Consider the following 22,671-nt stretch of genomic DNA (forward strand, 5'->3'; position numbering starts at 1 on the left):
TCTAGATACCGGCAAGATACCTGAGGAGACCCTCACTTCCTGTCAGTATTGTGTTCCTGGTCAGCACTTCTTGCTAAATATAAGAGAACCTTCAAAAGCCCGGAATCCTCCCAGAAATAATGCGAGACAGTGGTGTCCCCTCTGCTGGAGCTCTGAATGAAACCTTGAACATAGCTTTTGCTTTAGCAGGTCTCCTGCTTCACTCAGTGCAGTCATATATCCGTGTTATCCTTAGTAACCGTGCAAGTTTTATTCTATGAAAGTATTTACAGAGTAACCATAGCAAAATGAAGGGCTATTAACCTGTTAAATATGAAGAGCTGTAAATATACACAGAATAACCGAGGCTGATCCTTGATTTAAAGTAAGAAAAAAATAATAAATTCACAAAAATAAATTGTATAAAAAAGATTCTGTTTGAAGAAGAATGTACCATCTCTATAAGGCCCAGTGACTGGATTCAAAAAGCAATGATTAGAAACACATTTTGCTAAACGTGCTGCCTTTACATCCCAGAGAAATCAATTAAATTCCTAAGTTCAAATCTTCCTTTGCTTTTCTGGAGCTCAGCCCTAACGTATCATCTTGCACAGGAAGCACACCCCAGGGAAAGAGCTGCTATTCTTCACTAAAAGTCCATGAATAACATTATGGAAACATTAATTTATGATAAATGATTTAAAATCCCCACTCAAAATAACTTCCTATTCAGATGTCATCAGAACATGACACCTTACCCGCAGAAAGCAGTCAAGGGATCCATTCTCCATGTACTCCACCACGATCATCACCGGCCTACCTGCAATGATAGCAAAAGACGGCGTTAGGATGAAAAGGGCAGCCAGGGCTGCTGATTAAGAACAGATGATCTTCCTGACTTTAAGATGGTGCATTTCTAAATCTGCAGCTCCAGTACATGTGCAGGCCTATTCATTCCTCCTCTGAGAAACATTTCTAAAGAGCATTACCTAGATGCAAAGCATTGGCTTAACTCTCTGTATATTTTGTTCAGCTTGTATTTCAGCACCTTTCTTTTCAGAAGAGAGAGTCTGGAAGGGGTGGCGGGCACTGCTGAGCACCACGGCGCTTCCAGATTACAATTGAAACAAAAACATTATGGCCAAATGGCCCAGAACACAATGTGTATGAAAGGAAACCAGACAAATCAAGAATTTATAATGACTTACAAATCTAAATATGCACATGCCAGGAAGGAGGAGGGAGCGGGGAATACGACAAAGGCATTCCAGTACCTCACAATAAATATGCACAAGATGAATTTCGATGCATCAGAGACGCAGTGTATGCAGCTTTCTTTCATGCATTATAATTGTGGGGGTCACTAGGACAGGTTTGGGAGGCTCTGGCCTACTCTCTTTTCTACGATGTTGAAGTTTAGTAGCTCTTTCTGTAGTACCTATGAAATATTATACTTTTAGTTTTTTTTAAGAAGTTCTCATGCATTGGATCCTGTTGCTGCTTGAGCTTCCATTAGGTTGTGTTCCAGAATTGGATGCATACATATCTCCGACATGCTAGGATTATGCAGTGCGTTGGAATCATGCACGACAGCCCCAACCTTTTAGGACTGGTTTTACAGCATTTTGAAGGTACATTTCTCATTTCTGCAATGGGCACTGTTGTGGTACTAAAGGGACAAAGATGTTGTAGAACACAGGGCTCAACAGAGTATCCTCTAAGAAAGCCTCTTTAGCAGAAAAAGGTGTATTATCTCTCAGTCTTTTCTTTTTCCACATGGGATAACTGTACACCAAGACCCCCGCCCTCCAGCACAGGGTTTCCACGCTACACAGAAAGGTTGTCCTCTCAGTCCTATCCCCTTGCCAAGCACAGTTCTCCACAAGTCCAACAGTCTGGGAGTCACAAGGCTCTCCCTATAAGTAAGTCACAGGAAAATGACCCTGGGTCACCTAATGGGCAGCTCCACAGGAAGGAACTGATGGTCGGTTGGCACACAGAGTGGACATAAACCGTGTACTAGTCTAAACTCGAAAAGTATAAAGGAAAGCTTGTTACTTAGCCCAGAGGCCAAAATCAGGTGCTGAAGACAAAAGGCCAAATTTTCAAAGGCCCGTGCGTGTAAAACATGCGTAGCTGGGCCTTGCGCGAACCATGTGCATTTTCAAATGGGCCCGGTCACTCACGTAAACCCCGGTATGCACACAAGTGCTGGGCCTCTTCAAAGGGGCAGGGCGGGGATGGGCTAGGACAGCGCCATTGTACGCTGTCCCGGGGAAACACGCACTGGCAGCCGGCCAGTGCGTGTAAGTTGCTTCTGCTCCCAAGGAGCAGCAAGTTAAAAAAGTAAAAAAATTTGGGGTAGCTAGATAGGCATTAGGGGTCAGGGTGGAGAGGGGAAAGGGAAGGAAGGTTAGGCAGGGGGGTAGGAAAGTTCCCTTCCAGGCTGCTCCTTAATTGGAGCAGACTGGGAGGGAACTGGGGGAGGCCCGATTGCGTCGCCGTGCGTATTCATGCAAAATTCATCCCCCCTGCGCACTGCATGTTATAAAATGCGCACACGCATTTTAAAATCTACCCCAAAGCGACTTCCCTTTTGTAACTAATGAAAATACATTTATTATTTAGCTTTCCCTATACCTTTCTCCCAAAGGGATTCTGCAGTGCTGGTAGAAGGTGGACTCCTACGCTGATTCAGCTACTAATCCCAGTATTAATCAGAATATCACAAATCATAATAGCAGCAATAATATTAGCAGAATGATGACTCCATGTCACTGTATATTTCTTTGTTATTTTAATAATTTGCAATATAATTTCATGTTGTATTTATTCTTAAACTTCTCTCTGCTTTTTTCTCAGTCCCAGTCCTACAATTTTGCATGGAAAACTTTAATTGAAAAGTCAAATGATGAATAAGAATGAGCATTCAAAGTGGCAAGCCAATGACATAATATTCCGCTTGTTTTCTCTGGATGTCATTTTAAATAATGCCATGAAATGAGGCTCCCTTTAATGAATTTCTAATGTAAAAATAAATCTGCTAAAAACAGAAGGTTACAGGTTCTAAATTTATGGAGAAACCTTCCTAAATTACTATACTGGAGAAGTAACAAAACTATGATGGGTGACTCACATTACTAATTACTCACCTGATCACTCAGATTTAGGTTGCTGGACCGTATCTTGACAGAGGTTTATTCAACCAGTTTATTTTTGTGCACACTGAGATTCTTTGGTTCACAGGTGAAACAGGCTGGCATGCGTTTGGAATGATGGAATCAGCAAAAAAAAACCCCAAAAAACAACCAAAACTGAGGGACTGGCCTAGACGGAGTCCATATTCTATCTCTAGTCTGGACTACCTCTAGTCCGGAATTTGTTTCTCTCCCTTTAACTTAACTTTATATTTCTCTTCTAGCTTCCTAAGCTTCCAAGTTCACAGTCCTCGTTGTAATGTAACTTTGTTTTTCTTCATTTATCTAGTTATTTTACCCCTGTTCGATGTAAACCGTCCTGATATGGTATTTTAACCATGAAGGTCGGTATAGAAAAAATGTTAAATAAATAAATAAATAAATATTCTGTGGCACTTAGCCAGACAACTTGTGAGTTATAACTGAGAAATGAAAGTGAGACCTGCTATTGGAAATTTGTAAACTTTCAGTAACATCGTCTATGGTACCTGAAGACTGGAGGGTTGCCAATGTAACGCCAGTTTTTAAAAAGGGATCAAGAGGTGATCCAGGAAATTACAGACCAGTGAATCTGTGCCAGGCAAAATGATAGAAAATATCATAAAGAACAAAATTGCTGAACATACAGATAAGCAGAGTTTAATGGACCAAAGCCAACATGGATTTAGCCAAGGGAAGTCTTGCCTCACCAATCTGCTACCTTTTTTTGAGGATGTAAACAAACACGTGGATAAAGCTGAGCCATTGATATAGTGCATCTGGATTTCCAGAAAGCATTGGACAAAATCCTTCATGAGGGACTTCTTGGGAAATTAAAGTGTCATGGATTAGAGGGCAGTGTCCTATTATGGTTTGCCAATTGATTAAAAGGAAAACAGAGAGTGGGGCGAAATGGTAAATTTTCCCAGTAGAAAAAGGTGACTAGTGAAGTGCCCCAGGGATCTCTGCTGGGACCAATGCTTTTTAATATATTTATAAATGACCTGGAAATGGGAACAAGTGAAGTGATCAAATTTGCTGATGAGTCACAATTATTCAAAGTTGTGAAATCACAAGAGGATTGTGAGAAATTCCAAGAGGACATTGCAAAACTGGGAGAGTGGGTATGCACATGGAAAATGAAATTTAATGTGGACAAGTATAAAGTGATGCACTTAGGGAAGAGAAACCCAAATCATAGCTACACAATGCAAGGTTGCACATTAGGAGTCACCATTCAGGAAAAGGCTCCAAGTGTCGCAGCTGAAAATGCATTGAAATCTTCTGCTCAGTGTGCAGCAGCAGCAGCAGCCAAGAAAGCAAATAGGATGCTGGAGATTATTAGGAAAGGAATGGGGAATAAAACAGAGAACATCATAATGCCTCTGTATCGCTCCATGGTGCGACCTCATCTTGAGTATTGTGGTGCAGCTCTGGTCACCACATCTCAAAAACAATATAACAGAATTATAAAAGGTACATAAAAGGGAGACCAAAATGATAAAGGGGATGGAACGAGTCCCCTATGAGGAAAGGATAAAGAGGTTAGGACTCTTCAGCTTGAAGAAGAGACGGCTGAGGGGAGATATGATAGAGGTTTATAAAATAATGACTGGAATGGATTGAGTAAATGTTAATCAGCTGTTTACTCTTTCAAAAAGTATAAAGACCAGTGGGCATACAATGACGTTACTAATACATTTAAAACTAATAAGAGAAAATATTTATTTACTCAATGCATAATTAAGCTCTGGAATTTGCTGCCAGAGGATGTGGTGAAAGCTGTTAATGTAGCTGTGTTTAAAAAAAGATTTGGACAAGTTCCTATAGAGAAAAGTTCAGTAACCATTATTAGGGTAGAGTTCCATAAATCCACTACTTATTCATGGGATAAGCAGCCTGGAATCTATCTACCCCTTAGATTCTGCCAGGTACTTGTGACCTGGATCGGCCTCTGTTGGAAACAGGATACTGGGCTTGATGGACCTTTGGTCTGACACAGTATGGCATTTTCTTATGTTCTTATGAGTTATCTGGCTGAATGCTGACATTTGAATATTTCTACCACATATAAAGTTTAGCCAAATAACATAGGAGCATTCTAGGATGGAGATAAGTTATCCGGCTAATCCTGATATTCAAAGCTGGATAACCATTCCAGCTAATTGTGCCATAAAGTAGCCCTAAAGATATCCGGATATCTTTAAGATAGTAACATAGTAATGATGGCAGATAAAGCTCAAATAGTCCATCCAGTCTGCCCAGCAAGTTTCCTAAGGTAGCATTTGCCACTCTGTGCAGGATGCCCCCATATCTCTGCTTAGGGTAGGAACTGCTGTTTACCCCTTAGCCTTATGTTAAGGGTAAGGTAGTAACCCTTCTGGACCTTCAATAGTCAGGGCCGGTGCAGGCTTTTTTGCTGCTCTGTACGAACAATGACTGGGCTGCCCCCCACCCCCCTTATTCATTCATTGTCTGTCCCGGGCTCACCCAAAAAAATCCCAGCTCCCTCCAGTGATACAAACTTCAACAACTGACCCCACAATCCCCCGCTCCCGGAAAACCTTATAGCCTTGCACAATGCCCCCAACCTTCCCCCTTGGCCCGCTACACACACAGTTAAGAATTATGCATTTTAATAACATTTTACATGAAAAATCTCAAAGTACCATGTTCTGAGGTAAAAATATCACTTAAATTATATTTACATGCACTGCTGTGATGCAAAAACACGCTTGGAACCCATATGGTATTAGGGCAATTGTAATGTGTGTTGTGTGTGGGCTTGATCCTTCAAAATCCCTAAAACACTAATACACTTCCTGTTAGGAGAATGCCTCACCTCAGTCACAGCTGCAGAACTTAAACAGACCCTCACCAAATACAAAATAGAGCAACCGTAAAGTAGAAATAATAATATAAAAGTAACAAAACCTGAACTGGAAACCACAAGAAACTACATACTCTATGCAGTGCAACAATAAAAAAACAGAACCATCACCATTCCTCAATTATCAAACAATAAAATCAAGAAATAAAATAAATACATTATCATTTTAGTAAAAACATACTAATAATAATATTCCAAAAACAGATGGTAAATAAAAGATCAAATAATTAAAAACTCACATACAATATTTTTAAATGGCCCAAACACCAATAAAATATTAAACAACAACATATTAAATAACAACATATAACAACATATTAAATAACAACAGGACAAAATAAAACATAAAGGGATTTAAAAAATTCACACTCTCCATTCCTGGGAACTTTTGATTTCCAATCACCCTGAGATTGTTGTGGATTAGTGGGAGTGGGATGCACAAACTTTCTCCTCTCATTTATACACACAAGCTCATACACCCATACGCTGCCTCTTAGACAAACCCCCAGGCATCTCCAGATCGTCTTTGGTTGGGATCTGCCAGCAGCCCCGGGTTCTCCTCTTCATTTCAACTGCTGGCAGGCTGGGATTTACCTGCAGCCCATTCTCTTTCTCTCACACACACACCGCCAACCCAGACAAGCTCTCATTCACACTCACACACCCCAGGCAGGCTCGTTCCCATTCTCTCTCACCACACACATACACACACACACAAACTGCCCATTCCAGGAAGGTTCCCATGCACATACACGCATACAACCCAGGCAGGTTCCCATTCACACACACACACACACACACACACACACACACAAAACCACTCATCCCCGGCAGCCTCTCATTCACACACACACAGACAGACCCACACACACAAAGTCACACGCATCACAGGCAGCCTCCCATTCACTTACATATACATGCAGACCAGGCAGTCAGGGTCCACGGGTCATTCTTCCTATGCTGCTGCTGCCGTTGCCAGCCTGTACCATTCTTCACTGGGGAGAGCAGCCATTCTGTAGCTCTTCCTGCATGCTGGCCCCGTGGTATTGTGGTTTTAGCACTTTCTGTATCCTCATCTCTCATGAGAATACAGGAAGTGCTAGCAATCGGGCCGATACAGTAAGGACACGCAAGAAACAGTGCGGCAATGCCGGGCACCCGCTCGTTTGCCGTGCGCATATTTTGGTTCACATACCGCTTGATTCAGTATTCAAATTAGATGCAAATCCAAGCGGCGTCCAAAGTGCGTCAGTGAAGCGGTAGGCGTTCGCAATCCATTTTACTGTATAGAGCGGTATGCAGCGCCTATACAGTATCCCGGGTGCGCTGGTACCTGTCATTTGAAATGTCATTCCACCAGGTAAGTGGATAGTTCTTTTCTACAGACCCCGCTGCTTTCAGCGCCCGGCTGGACGTCCGGTCCAGGTCCGGTCTCCTATCATGGACGCCCGGATACAGGCGGGAAGGTCCATGAACGGACGCCGCAACCTTGGACATCCGAGGTCATGGCTTCCGTTCATGGACCTTCCCGCCTGTAGGCCCCGCTGCCTTGAGCGCCCAGCCGGACATCCAAGCCGTATGGGCGTCCGAATAGGGCGTCCTTATGGGTGTCCATAGAAGCGTCCGTATGGGCGTCCATGTCTCTGCTGGACCCCGGAGCCTCAGGATGCTGTAGAGGCGTCCATGACCGGAGCCTCAGAGATGCCCAGAGATGGATGGTACAATTGAACCGAAACAGAACACATACCTCCTCTGGTCTTGCTGCTGGGTTCTCTGGTCGGATGGGTTCCCCTTGCTGCTGGGATCCCCTGTTCGACTCTCCAATCTGCCGAGCATTTCGAGCATTTCTCAATCAAGCATTTCTCATTCTGCTTCTCAACCGAATGAAAAATATAGCCAGAGCCAGTATATACATGTTGTTCATGGCGCTGTCCGGTACGAAGCTGACTGAACACCACACTAACGCCAGGGACAGGGTAGGTGGTAAATATTCAGGTTAAAGACGCGGTAAATAAGCTGGTCAACAGGGCGATAATTTGGGCGCACGTTACTGTATCGGAGGGAATAGCTAATCCGATCATTAACATGTCATATACATGCGGCAGGCGGAAAGGGATACGCGTCCTTTTCGGCAAGCGGTAAGGATGCGTAAAAGCCGACGCTGAATCGTGGGCACGCCTTACGCGTCCAAAACATGCGTCCAAAGCGGGTTAGAAACCGGGTAACCACGGCCGCGCTTTGCTGTATCGGCCCGAATGTGAATTACTGCAGGGCCAGCACCTGAGGAGGAGCTGCAGGACGGACCTTTTCTGCTACCACCGGCGACCCCATGAGTTTCCTGCTTCTTTTGCCGCTGGCGGGATGGAGCCGCAAGGGCCTTCTGCTTCTTCCACTGCTGGTGGGATCCGGTCCACCGGTGGTAGCATGGGCTTCTACCGGCTCCCGACACCATCACCCCCAGGTGTGCTGCCTTGTGGAATTGCACGGTTTGCACACTCACTGCACCGGACCTGTCAGCAATGACCCAGCTCATTACTGCAAAGCAAGCATTATTTGCCATTGGAGAGACAGTCCTGTAGTCTGCTACCACAGAGTGGAAAGCACGATCTGTAAAAAGCTTACATGTGCAAACTTTGCAAGACTGGAAGTAACATTTTTTAAAAAGCGCCTTTAAGAGCTTGCACAGCTTTCTGCTCTTTTAGTGAGTGATGTCTGGTGCTCCAAGGATTCCACAAAACAGGTTGTTAGTAACCAAACAAGTTTGCATGTAATCTGTAGCTTGTATGCGGCAGGCAGAATAATGCACATTAATGCCCTGCAGCTGATTACCCAGCCTCTCTTTTTGTTTGCTTCTTAAGCATAGAACTGTATTCCCTTACCAGTAAATGTTGTATATTTTGTTTACTGGACAGTAGGGTCTCAAAGGGTTTTATCTCGACACAAACAGCAGCCAGAGCCATTCAGCTGAAATGCCGTGAAAGGGATTCACTGTGTGAGATGTTGTCCAGCCTGGAAAACAAAGCTGTTATCACAGAGCAGGGGAGCCACCTTACAGAAGATGAACGCTCTTCTCCAATATATCACAAGTGACGCTCCCCCAGAATCCAGCAGCTCAAGGACGCCCCAGCGGGGCTGCTCCCACAGCCTTCCTGAGCCTACCACCCCCAGTAACAGGCCACACTCCTGCTGCTCCCTTCTGGAAAATATCCCAGAGACTTTCTTCACGCATCAAGCCTCATGGCTGAAGGTTTTCTAGGTTTGTCTTCTTGAAGAGATTTAATACATCAAACAATCAGCAGAGCTTTAAAACATTCTGAAATAATTAACTAATGCAACATGAAAATGAATCATAAAATATTCTCGAATATGATAGCATGGCTGGAAAATGAGACCTTGCATGATGCTGTTATGCTCTTGAAAGATTTATAGGAACAAAGGACAAATCAGAAAAATCAGCATTAAATATTAGATAGGCTTAGCTACCTAAAGTCTGGTTTGATCTGAATTCATTTTCCTATCTGTTCTCAGAGATCTGGATAATTTGGAAGCTCCTTCCATATCCCGAAGCTGATTTAAATATAAAGAGGTAGATTTTAAAAGCATTGCTCATGCAAACATGCCCACGTACGCGTGTATGTGGGCTGCACACGAGCAAAGCGTGTGTATATACCGGGGTGCGCGTCAGAAATACAAGGGTGGAAGAGGACCAGGGCATGGGCGTTCTGGGATGGGGCCAACAGAGTTACATGCGTAGCTCCGTATATGAAAACCGGAGACCGCGGTGCACGCCGGCTTGTTATCTGCGCAACTTTACTGCTGCTCCAGATGAGGAGCAAGTCTGCAGATCTCGACTTTTAGGGCTTCCAGGACAGGGTGAGGGGTCTGAGTCATCTTGGGGGCGTGCAGCATGAAGAACCACAGGGGTCTGGAAGACCTCGAAATTAAATGGGCAAACTGGTGGACCACTTGGAAAAATTGGGCTGTTCCTCGCGCGAGCAACTACATTTTAAAATCTGCCTACATACACACGTTAAAGCCGGCAAAGCCCTTTGGAGGAAACACGCGCTAGCTGTGCTCCAGTAACTCTTAAACCTAGGAATATACTGACGCCAAACTTTTAATCGCCGGCATGCGCAAAAACCTGGAGATAAGCGCAGAAGAGATGGGTTTGCAAAAAGGGGTGGTCCGGGGGAGGGGTCTGGGCAGGACAGCACCATTAGGCACTGTGCCGGAGAAGCATGCCCAGCAGCTGGCTGGCGCACGCCATTTACTACTGCTCCGAATGTCCACATGCTATCTGCATACACTCTTACTCACCCCATACTCTACCTGCACATACTCTCCCACGCACACCCCCCACACTATCAGCACAAACACACCCACTCACCTCACACTCTACCTGCACACACACTATCAGCACAAACACACCCACTCACCTCACACTCTACCTGCACACACACTATCAGCACAAACACACCCACTCACCTCACACTCTACCTGCACACACACTATCAGCACAAACACACCCACTCACCTCACACTTTACCTGCACAAACACTCCCACACCACACACACTCTACCTGCACACATACTATCAGCACAAACACACCCACTCACCTCACACTTTACCTGCACAAACACACCCACACCACACACACTCTACCTGCACAGGCCCATATCACACTCTCTACCTGTACACAAACTCCCACTCCCTCACTCTCTACCTGTACACACACACACATTCCAACACTCCACACACTACCTCCACACATAATCTCACACTGCATACTCTCCCACTCACACACACTACCTGCACACACAGTCCCATATCACACTCTCTACCTGTACACAAACTCCCACTCCCTCACTCTCTACCTGCACACACACATTCCAACACTCCACACACTACCTCCACACATAATCTCACACTGCATACTCTCCCACTCACACACACTACCTGCACACACAGTCCCATATCACACTCTCTACCTGTACACAAACTCCCACTCCCTCACTCTCTACCTGCACACACACACACACACACACATTCAAACACTCCACACACTACCTCCACACATAATCTCACACTGCATACTCTCCCACTCACACACACACTACCTGCATATAGAATCCCACATCACACACTCTACCTGCACACACTGTCCCATATCACACTCTCTACCTGCATACACACTGCCACTAACGCCACACTCCACCTGCGCACACACACACATTCCCACACTCTGCCTGCATACATAATCCCACACCATACATTCCATCTGCACAAACCCACCCACTCACCCCCACTCTACCTGCACACTCAGTTCCACTTACCTCACAGTCTATCTGCACATAATGCCACACCATACTCTCTAGCTGCACACACTCCAATGCTCAGACAGGCTATTTACCAGGGTAAATGGCTTACAAAATTATCTTCCCTATCTTTGGGCTGTTCTTTTTAAAATCTATTTTCTGTTTTTTGAAATTTTAACTCACTGTGCTTGAGGTACATTTAGTAACTATATTTAGTGAGTCAGTGACTCCAGACAGTGAAATACGCTTTGCTCCTTAATTTTTTAAAGCTGGTAATGGATATACTTTTCTGTAGTTGTTTTTCAATGCTTAATGAATTGACCTAAGGCATTTTGATTGTGTTTCTATTGGTTTTCACCACTTTGAATGGTCAAATGACCAGGAAAGGGGGATATGAATAAATTAAGAAGGAACTCACTGGAGTCCCACCTGGTGTATCGCGATATGGAGTTTACACAGATCTACCTTTATATCGGTTCCATGTGCCACACTGAACCTAAGCCACACTAAGGAATGCGAGTCACTGAGCATTACTATGCGACTGCCATTCCTGGACACAGACTGCTCCTTCATGTCACTTGCTGAAAAGGACTGCAATAATTTCCATGTCAGCACTGACCTCATGGGGCCCATTTTCTGCTTGAATCCTTATGGTGGGCTACGAACCTGTCACAGGGCTTCGGATGAGTCAGTGGCCAGGGGATGCCCTCTCTCTGCTTAAGAACAGTGTAGGCCGGCTTACCATAGTAGGTTTTGCAGCGGCCCCTCAATAAGACACTGGGGGGGGGGGGGGGGGGGGGGGGAGGGGAATCAGGGGTAGTCTTCCACTCTGCATGGCGATTGTCTTTTCCAGCACTGAACATTATTGTCTCCATAACCAGTTGCAGGGAATGTGTCCTGCAGTGCTTCCCTCCAGACTATGGGCAGCACAGCACAATTTATTACTTGCACTGTCCAATTGACAGCAACAAAAAAAAAAGGGCACACATCAACATCTTTGGCTGCTCAGAGAAGCTTTGCACATTTTGTAAAACAAGACTTCACAAACAACATTTAAAACTTACATAAATCACCACAGTTCTGTGGAACGATATCCCCATGTAACAAATTTTACTGAACTCTGGCATGTTAATGAGCCCAATCCCCTGCTTACCCTGTCTGCTTTTTCATAGCTGGGCTGAAGTGCAGGGTGCTCTCCTGGCAACAAATAGGCATAGCAGCACTATCTTCTATTCCAATGTATTTCAGAAATAAAGATAACAGAATCACTTCTCCTAAAAGCAGCATTTCCCAGCGGAGCAGAAATATCCCCTGAACAATGAGTAACAGAGAGGGGAAGTACAAGGTGATGACCTCCCCAAGGTCACTTGTTGGACATGGATAGTAATCACTGACAAGATGATTTTAAAGTTTGTTTTTATTTCTGACAGCTTAGAGTGCCTCTGAGCATCAGGTCTACGCATAGTTATAGAACCTATGGCATCTTGGACAGCCTCTTCCATTCAGCTCTTCAAGGTCTTAAACATAACCTGCATAATTGCACCTGCACACAAGACATTAACTAATCCTATAACTTTATGGGGACATGCATGGCCCTTCTTCCTATATCACTCAAGACCTGGGACAACTGCCTTAACTTTGTTAATCTGCTGCTTACCAGCCTCAACTTCGCCTTCAACCCAGCAAAAACGGAACTACTCATCATCTCCCCTGACAAAAACTACCCCTCCCCTCCTGAACCGACTGCATTGACCGCCCGCCAAGTAAAAGACCTAGGTGTCATGCTGGCCAACCAGCTGAACCTAAAAAAATTCATTAACACCACAATAAAAGATGGCTTCTTTAAACTCCAAGAACTAAAAAAATTAAAACCTCTCCTCCACTTCAACGACTTTCGTGCAGTCCTCCAAGCCACATTATTCTGAAAAATCGACTATTGCAACTCTCTGCTCCTAGGCCTCCCTATGACTACCATTAAACCTCTCCAAATGCTCCAAAACTCCGTGGCCAGAATCCTCACTAATACCCGCAAAAAAGAGCACATTTCCCCTATCCTCAAAGATCTGCACTGGCTCTCCATCCTCTTTAGAATAATCCATAAGAGCCTTACTACCATCTACAAGTCTCTCCACAACCAGCACACTCATTGGCTACATGATTCTTTAAAATACTACACATTTAATAGACCCGTCAGATCCGCTTACAAAGGATCCCTCCACACACCATCTCCCAAATTGTCCCACCTCACCTCTACCAAAGAGCGGGACTTCTCCTTAGCAGGACCTACGTTATGGAATTCCATGCCTGGAATACTGTACCCAAACCTTTAAAAAAAAACCAACTAAAAACGTGGCTGTTTAAGCAAGCCTTCACTTAGCCACGTCCTCTCATTACGCTATTAGCAGCCTTCCCTCGCCTCTCCCTAGTATTCCCCTTCCCCCTTTTGCTTAAGTACCTTTTTACTGTCCTAACTGTATATAACCATTGTATGTAACCCATTGTATATAAACCTTTGTATATACATCCATTGGACTATCAGTAGTCCTCCCCAGTTAATCCATTTATGTTCTAGCTAGTCACCCCTGACCTCTGTACTACTTTAATCTCAAAGTAAATCTGACTCCTACTTCCAAGTTATTTTCCTCTCTTCATTGTAAGTTTGCCTCTTTTTCCATGTTGTGTTATCCGAGTTCCATGTAAACCGATGTGATATTTTATATGAATGTCGCTATAGAAAAGTTTGTAAATAAATAAAAAAATAAATCATTTATGTTTTTTTCGGTTAATTCAGATGCATCAGAAAGAAGGCTACATGTTGCCTTGGCGACATCAAGGTATAATGGAAACCATTTCAAAGTAGCTGTGATAGAGACAGTGAAGGAGAAAGCTTTCTGAAAACAGGACCCCAGAATGCCTCTGTATCCCCATGTTTGCACCTCCACTTTACTCTCAGTAATTAGAAAGTACAGGGATAAAATATCAGGGTTGGGTTAAAATGAAGCAGAGCAGAACTAACAAAGCTATCACATGAGGCTCGTCTCTCCCTGTGACCTCTTAAGAAGAATGAAAGCGTCCTGTAAAATGTTATATCCTGTAGGGTCCATGCATAGGAAGAGGAATTTAGAGTTTGCACAGATAAGTTCATACACTTTTTCAACTTTCAACTTAACTATTTTTCACTGAACTGGCAAATTTCTAGGTACACCAACTATAAGACACAAGGCTGACTGCTAGTTATTGTAGGACTTAGGGATTTTGGGTGCAGACAAGCTGCTTTCATGCTTTCAGTGGGAACCCTTGTAAATATCGCTGCAGTACTTTAGTTTTGCATAGGATCAAGTAAAGAGCATCCCCTACCTTACTGTGCACAGCCAACCACTAGCAATTCACAAGTCACAATAGTGACAAACTTGATTAACATCAATGTCTAAAAAAAACCTGTCACCATTTTGTAACAATGTCAAAATGTAACTTCTGTCACTAGTTTAATGAGATCTAGCTAAAGCATATTACAAAGAAACACTGCAATTTAGTTGTAAACTGAATAAATATTTGAAAAATAATCTTCAGGAGAGACATGAATCGTCTTTCTGAGCTTCAAAAAACAACTGATTCCACAAAGTGAGGAAGAGCATAAGAACTTCCAAACTGGGTCAGACTAAAGGTCCATCCAGCCAATCCTCCTGTCTGATAGTGGCAATCAATGAGATACAGCAGATGAAATAAATTGGGAATCAAATATATATACAGTATATGTGTGTGTGTGTGTGTGTATATCTCAAAGGTAGGATGCAATGAGCGAGGGCGGGGGAATTACATAATTATAAGATTAGTTTGTAAAAGAAGAGAAAATATTCTATTTGAATGTAAAATATAAGTTTATAGCTCATTGTGAATGGAGTTCCAGAATATTAAGATCTGGGCAATAACATATTTGCATTCCTAATATAAATTTATCCATGAAGTCCAAAGTCACATATAAATAAATTGTTAGGGCAAGTTTCACAGTCATCAATGGGTACAGTGACACGGACATTAATCAGAATTGCCATGATGCTCTGACGTAAGGAAGACATTAATCAGAGGTTGAAAGGTGTCCTGAGCTTAGAGAACTTTCAGTTTAGATAAATTGAGTAGATGAATAAAGTCTGCCTGGCATGTGTGCTGAAGATGATTATTGAAGAAAGGAGCTCACAGAACCCCCCAGTGCTTTGTCACCGCTTGCACCAGGCAGCTGATGCATAATTTGCCATCGAACATCCAATTCGCAGAAAAGAACCGACCCAGTGCATCATGGGTAGCTTTTGCTCCTGGTGCACCATTTCATTAGTGCATGTGCTGACTTTATATAAAAACAAAAAATCTGAAGAATCATTCAGATAGCCAAGATAAGTGCCAAGCTTGGCTTGAGCAGCAACTTCACGCCCCGTTGAGAACACAGCCTGTGGTATTGGTGCCCAATCTTGAAGTTCAAAGAAGAAGTGAAGAAATAGTAGAGCCACAAGGAAATTAATCAAGGCCCTCCTGCCAGGCCCGATGGGAGCTGGGGATGCTGCAGGGGCAGTGTTCACAACTCCTCGTGGTCATCATTAGGCGTGTCACCCAATGGCTGGATTTAGAGCCAGAAGGAGTTCCAGTGCATGGCTCCCAGCCTCAGGACTGTTATTGCAATGACTAGGCCAGGAAGAGTGGGAGGGGAATTTATTATAAACAGGTGAAAACTCCCCAGCTCATTGAGAATGAAGGCTCATGGCACCAGGATCCCAGCCCTAGTTCCAACTGAGCTGGAAGGATGAACCACCAGGCCAAATCAAACAAAATAATTCTCTCACATAGATGGCTGATGGAGGAGTCAATTTCATACACTAACAGGGTAATTTTAATGAGAAATTACTTCTTACCTGATAACTTCCTTTTTTTTTTTAGGTCAGATGAATCCAGAACAAGTGGGTTATGCACATCTACTAAGGATGTGCAGAGGGACGCCATACGTTGCATTCGGGATTCGGATTCGTTGGGGAGCAGATACGTTGCATTCGGCTGTATGGCACCCCGATGCGTTAATATGGCGATTTCTATTCGTGTCCCAGCTAAAATTTAAATTAACTACATCTCCCCACCCTCCTGACCCCCCCAAGACTTACCAAAACTCCCTGGTGGTCCAGCAGGGGGTCCGGAAGCCATCCCCTGCACTCTCACACCCTCGGTGCCGGTTTCATCATGGCGCCGATAGCCTTTGACCTACTATGTCACAGGGGCTACCGGTGCCATTGGTCAGCCCTGTCACATGGCCATTGGCGCCATCTTGTGCTCCTACCATGTGACAGGGGCTGACCAATGGCACTGGTAGCCCCTGTGACATAGTGAGGGCAAAGGCGATCAGCGCCATTTTGAGTACTGGCATCTGATGGCCGGAGTGCAGGAGGTCGCTCCCTGACCCCTGCTGGACTTTTGGCAAGTCTTGTGGGGGTCAGGAGGCCCCCCAAGCTGGCGAAAAGTCCCTGGGGGTCCAACGGGGGTCCCGGAGTGATCTCCTGCCCTCGGGCCATCGGCTGCCAGTAATCAAAATGGTGCCGATAGCCTTTGCCCATACGATGTCACAGGGGCTACTGGTGCCATTGGTCAGCCCCTGTCACATGGTAGGAGCACAAGATGGCACCAATGGTCATGTGACAGGGGCTGACCAATGGCACCGGTAGCCCCTGTGACATAGTAGGTCAAAGGCTATCGGCGCCATGATGAAACCGGCACCGAGGGTGTGAGAGTGCAGGGGATGGCTCCCGGACCCCCCACTGGACCACCAGGGAGTTTTGGTAAGTCTTGGGGGGGGCAGGAGGGGGGGGGGGGTTGTTTAAATTGATTTATTTAGGCAGCCGAATAATTCGGCGATTCGTGTATTCGTGGGGAATCGTGATACGTTTCGCTTCCCCATGAATACAACGAATATGGCAACATCCATTGCAGATTGCCAATACGTAGGGACCGAATGCACACCCCTAACCTCTACCAGTAGATGGAAATGGAGCAAACTGACGTCACAGTATATATACCCCTGCAGGGACATCAGCCTGCCAGAATTTTCTTCAAAAGCGACCGTGGGCAAATTAGCAAAAATATTGATCAAAAACAGATAACCATTTCAATACTCAGCCACAAGGCAACACTGAGTTCAGACAAGAATGTAATAACACTAGTCTAGGGTCTGGAGTAACACTTATCGGTAGACCCTGTAACACATAGGCACACCAGAGGATCATTATGCAATCATTCGGCAGCCAAGGGAGGAAAGCTGGATTCATGTGACTGTCCTAAAGAAAAGGAAATTATCAGGTAAGTAGTAATTTCTCATTTCTTAGCGTCCAGTCAGATGAATCCAGAGCAAGTGGGATGTACACAAGCTACTCCCTAATAGGGCAGGAGGCTACCTGTGGTCCAATCAAAACCACCCATGCAAAGGCCGCATCTTCCCGGGCCTGAAAAGCCAGACGATAATACCTGGAAAAAGTGTGTAAGGAGGACCAAGTTTCAGCTCAGCAAATGTCGACGGGAGACAACAAACTAACTTCTGCCTGACACTGCCTGAGGTCTAGTGGAATAACTAGGTAACGGTTTCCAGGTATCCACACACACAGCCGTGACTACCTCCTTAACCCAGCGAGCTATTGTAGCCTGCGAGGCTGGCTCTCCCTGTCTAGTACCACCGTGAAGGACAAAAAGGCGATCCGACTTTCACAAAGGCTCAGTAACCTCTAGATACCTGACAATATCTCTCTTGACATCCAAGGGTCGCAACAGACGATACTCCTCTACATCTCTGTCCAAAGATAGCAGGGAGATGGACTGATTCAAGTGAAACTCAGTAATCACCTTCAGTAAAAAGTACTGCCCCTGGAGAAATGGGTCCCGGCAAGACAAGGCCTGCAGTTTGGAAACCCGATGCGCAGAACAAATTGTCACAAGGAACACCATTTTCAAGGTCAGCAACGCAAATATAGAGTGTATACTGTTCTAAACGTAGGGCCTGCCAAAAAAATCTAAAACCAAATTAAGATTCCATAGGGGCACCGGAAACCACAAAGGAGCATGAAGATGTTTCACTCCTTTCAGAAAACAGGCTACATCAGGATGACTCGACAAGGATCCAGCATTTACCTGACCTCTGAAACAGGCGAGAGCTGCTACTTGCAGCTTTAAGGAATTAAGAGCCAAGCCTTTATTCAAGCCACCCTGCAAAAGTTCCAAAATGAGTGGAATCTTGACCAAGGAAGGAAGAGTACCTCGATCCACACACCAGGCCTCAAACACTCTATAAACCTGCACATAGACCAAGGAAGTGAAGAACTTTCTAGCTCTTAGCAACGTGGAAATCACTATCACAGAGTATTAACGTTTCAGCAAGCAAGCCCTTTCAAGACAAAATGGAGTCGGATCTTCATGAAGAACAGGTCCCTGCTACAACATGTTCCTGTGCCCTGGAAGTAGAAAAAGGCAAATCCACCAGGAACCTCCACAGATCTGCATACTACGGCTTCCTGGGCCAATCTGGAGTGACCAAGAACACCATCCTCTTTGGTGTTCAATCCTTCGAATCAATCAGCCCAACATGGGCCATGGAGACAAGGCATATGGATCTTCCGGCCACTCCTGCACGAGGGCATCAATCCCCAGTGACTTCGGATCTCTCCTATGGCTGAAGAATCGTGGGACTTTTGCATTCCACAAAGTTGCCAACAAGTCTAGGAAAGGGAGACCCCAGTGATTCTGAATCAGCTGAAATGCATCATCTGATAATGCCCACTCTCCTGGGTCCAGACTCTCCCTGCTGAGAAAGTTTGCTCTTACGTTGTCTTTGCCTGCAATTTGCGAGTCTGAGATCATCTGGAGATGTACTACTGCCCATTCCATAAGCTGATCTATTTCCTGCAACACTTGTTGGCTCTTGGTACCTCCCTGCTGATTGATGTAAGCCACAGTCGTTGCATTGTCTGTCAGTATTCGGACCGATCGACCCTGCAGCAAGTCACTGAACCGTAAACACGCCAACTGCACTGCCCTGGCTTCCAGCCGATTGATGCTCCAGAGAGCCTCTTTTGCATTTCAGTGCCCTTGCTCTGTCAGCTCCTGACAGTGAGCTCCCCAACCAAGGAGACTCGCATCTGTCATCAGTACTAGCCAGTCCAGTGGGGTAAGGTAAACCCCAGGTCTGAAGATGATCCACCTGCAGCCACCACTGCAGTTGGGAGGAGACCTCCATCAGCAGGTGGAGTTGAATCGTATAGTCTTGAGAGCAGGCTCCACTGAGACAGCAGGGAGTCCTGAAGAGGATGCATATGCACCCTTGCCCATGGTACCACTTCCAGGATCACTGCCATTAAGCCAAGTTCCTGCAGGTAAAACCATATGGTCAGGCTCAGAGTGTTCAACAACAGACAGATCTGAGCTAGCAACTTCTGAATTTGAGCTTCCGGCAGGAACACCTTACCCTGTTTTGTGTTGAACAGGTTATCGCAGTATTCCAGTGACTGAGTAGGCTGAAGATTACTCTTAGCTAGATTCACCACCCATCTGAAAGGTCAATTCTTTTGAAAAGTCGCTCCTCATTAGGTACGAAAATGCCTGGATGCTCTAGCACGACCTCTCATGTTGAAGGAGCACTGTGCCTGCTTCTTATCCTCCAGCAAACAAGGAACCGGGGATTTGCCCTATTTACTGGCCAGTTTCTTCAACTTGCTCCCAAATAAAAGTGAGCCGTTAAAGGGCAATTTGGTGAGGTTAGCCTTGGAGGTCACATCGGCCGACCAATTTCTCAACCGTAACTGATGCCTGGCCGCTACTGTAGAAGCCACCTCTCTGGCTGAAGTGCAGACCAAATCACAGCCTGCATCTGCCAAGAAGGCAGTGGCTGTTTCCATAACTGCCCTGGAGCTTACCCCAGAGTCATTAACCTCTTGGGAGAGAAGCAAACAAGAGTGAGCCACCAAAGAACAACAAAAAGCATTCTGCAAGGTCATTGCACTGCTTCAAATGCTTGCTTAATGACAGTATCAATCTTTTTATCATGAGCATCCATCAGTGCTGCTCCTCCTTCCACTGGAATAATGGTCCACTTGGAGACTGCACACACAAGGGCATCTACCTTTGGAAAACATAAGCACCCTCTTACCATGGATCCAGAGGGTTCAAGCCTTCCAAAACCCAACCTCTTTTGAAATTAGTCTCTGGTGCACCCCACTCAAGATCAAGCAATTCTTGAATGGCTTCTATCATGGGGAAAAAACAAGAGGCTTTATGCAAGGAAACCAAAATGGGATTTCTCGTTGGCTCAGATCCGGAATCTGCCCCAGGAACCCCAAGCATTTCCAAGGTCTGGGAGATTAGAGCTGGCAATTCATCTTTATGAAAAAACTGTAGCATAGTTCTATATGGTTCTAATCCTGGAGGAATTTCACCATCTTCAAGAGAGTCAGGATTGGCGTCATCATCCAAGCCATCCGAATCTCTATCAGGTGGTCCCGCTACCATGTTATCTCATTCCTTTTTATGTTCGGAAATCTCGTTAATGAATTCACAGAGGAATGGCCATTGGCCTTGTCAATCTTGCTCTATGTGCACACAGACTATGGCGGGTCCTTCGTGGATAGATAAAAAAGGCAATATTTATAACGCCAAACAGGAGACTACTTGTACATCAACACATGTTATTTACAAGTATAAGTCCATTTTGAAAATGAGCACTGTGCTTGGAAACCAGGCCAGTCTTATGTGCACACATTTTCACCTCTTCTGGAGTAGCTGTGAATATGTGATCCTCCAGAGCAGGTATAAATGTGTGCTCCTTTAGAGCTGGTATAAATGAGTGCTCCTCCAGTGCAGTTGTGAATATGTGCTCCTCCAGAACAACTGCAAATATGTGCTCCTCTAGAGCAGGTACAAATGTGTGCTCCTCCACAGCTGGTATAAATGTGTGCTCCTCCAGAGCAGCTGTGAATATGTGCTCCTCCAGAGCAACTGCAAATGTGTGCTCCTCTGGAGTAGGTATAAATGTGTGCTCCTCCACAGCAGCTGTGAATATGTGCTCCTCCAGAGCAACTGCAAATGTGTGCTCCTCTAGAGCAGGTATAAATGTGTGCTCCTCCACAGCTGGTATAAATGTGTGCTCCTCCACAGCAGCTGTGAATATGTGCTCCTCCAGAGCAGGTATAAATGTGTGCTCCACCAGAGCAGCTGTGAATATGTGCTCCTCCAGAGCAACTGCAAATGTGTGCTCCTCTAGAGCAGGTATAAATGTGTGCTCCTCCAAAGCAACTGTAAATGTGTGCTCCTCCAGAGCAGGTAGAAATGTGTGCTCCTCCAGAGCTGGTATAATTGTGTGCTCCTCCAGAGCAGCTCTGAATATGTGCTCCTCCAGAGCAACTGCAAATGTGTGCTCCTCTAGAGCAGGTATAAATGTGTGCTCCTCCACAGCTGGTATAAATGTGTGCTCCTCCAAAGTAGCTGTGAATATGTGCTCCTCCAGAGCTGGTATACATGTGTGCTCCTCCAGAGCAGCTGTGAATATGTGCTCCTCCAGAGCAACTGCAAATGTGTGCTCCTTTGGAGCAGGTATAAATGTGTGCTTCTCCAGAGCAGCTGTGAATATGTGCTCCTCCAGAGCAGGTATAAATGTGTGCTCCTCCAGAGCAGCTGTGAATATGTGCTTCTCCAGAGCAACTGCAAATGTGTGCTCCTCTAGAGCAGGTATAAATGTGTGCTCCTCCACAGCTGGTATAAATGTGTGCTCCTCCAGAGCAGCTGTGAATATGTGCTCCTCCAGAGCAACTGCAAATATGTGCTCCTCTAGAGCAGCTGTGAATATGTGCTCCTCCAGAGCTGGTATACATGTGTGCTCCTCCAGAGCAGCTGTGAATATGTGCTCCTCCAGAGCTGGTATATATGTGTGCTCCTCCAGAGCAGCTGTGAATGTGTGCATGTATATCTATGTGTATACTTTCAAAAATCAAAAGTAGACATGTAAATGATTTCTTTGCACCATCTCCTGCCCCCAGAATGCCTCTTTCTTGTGTGTGTGTGTGTGTGTGTGTGTGTGTGTGTGTGTGTGTGTGTGTGTATATTTATTTATTTATTTATTTATTTATTTATTTAAAAACTTTTATATACCGGCATTAGTAAGCATACATCATACCGGTTCACATTGTAACTGAAAGGCTGAAATTACAATCAACAGGGAGGGGAAGCAGGGAGGAATATACATAGTGCAGGAGACATTACAATCAACAGGGAGGGGAAGCAGGGAGGAATATACATAGTGCA

The 22,671-nt window shown here is 45.0% G+C and overlaps 1 protein-coding gene across 1 annotated transcript in view; it reads right to left on the reverse strand.

Annotated features, from left to right (window-relative positions):
* Nucleotides 1–22,671, reverse strand: part of EPHA6 (EPH receptor A6) — a 546,377-nt gene that overhangs the window by 85,289 nt on the left and 438,417 nt on the right. Inside the window, exon 14 of the mRNA XM_029577739.1 lies at nucleotides 738–799. Coding sequence (XP_029433599.1) covers nucleotides 738–799 — 62 coding nt within the window. The remainder of the gene's footprint in view (nucleotides 1–737; nucleotides 800–22,671) is intronic.

This window comes from Rhinatrema bivittatum, chromosome 15 (assembly GCF_901001135.1).
Source record: "Rhinatrema bivittatum chromosome 15, aRhiBiv1.1, whole genome shotgun sequence".
NCBI classification, from domain to species: Eukaryota; Metazoa; Chordata; class Amphibia; order Gymnophiona; family Rhinatrematidae; genus Rhinatrema; species Rhinatrema bivittatum.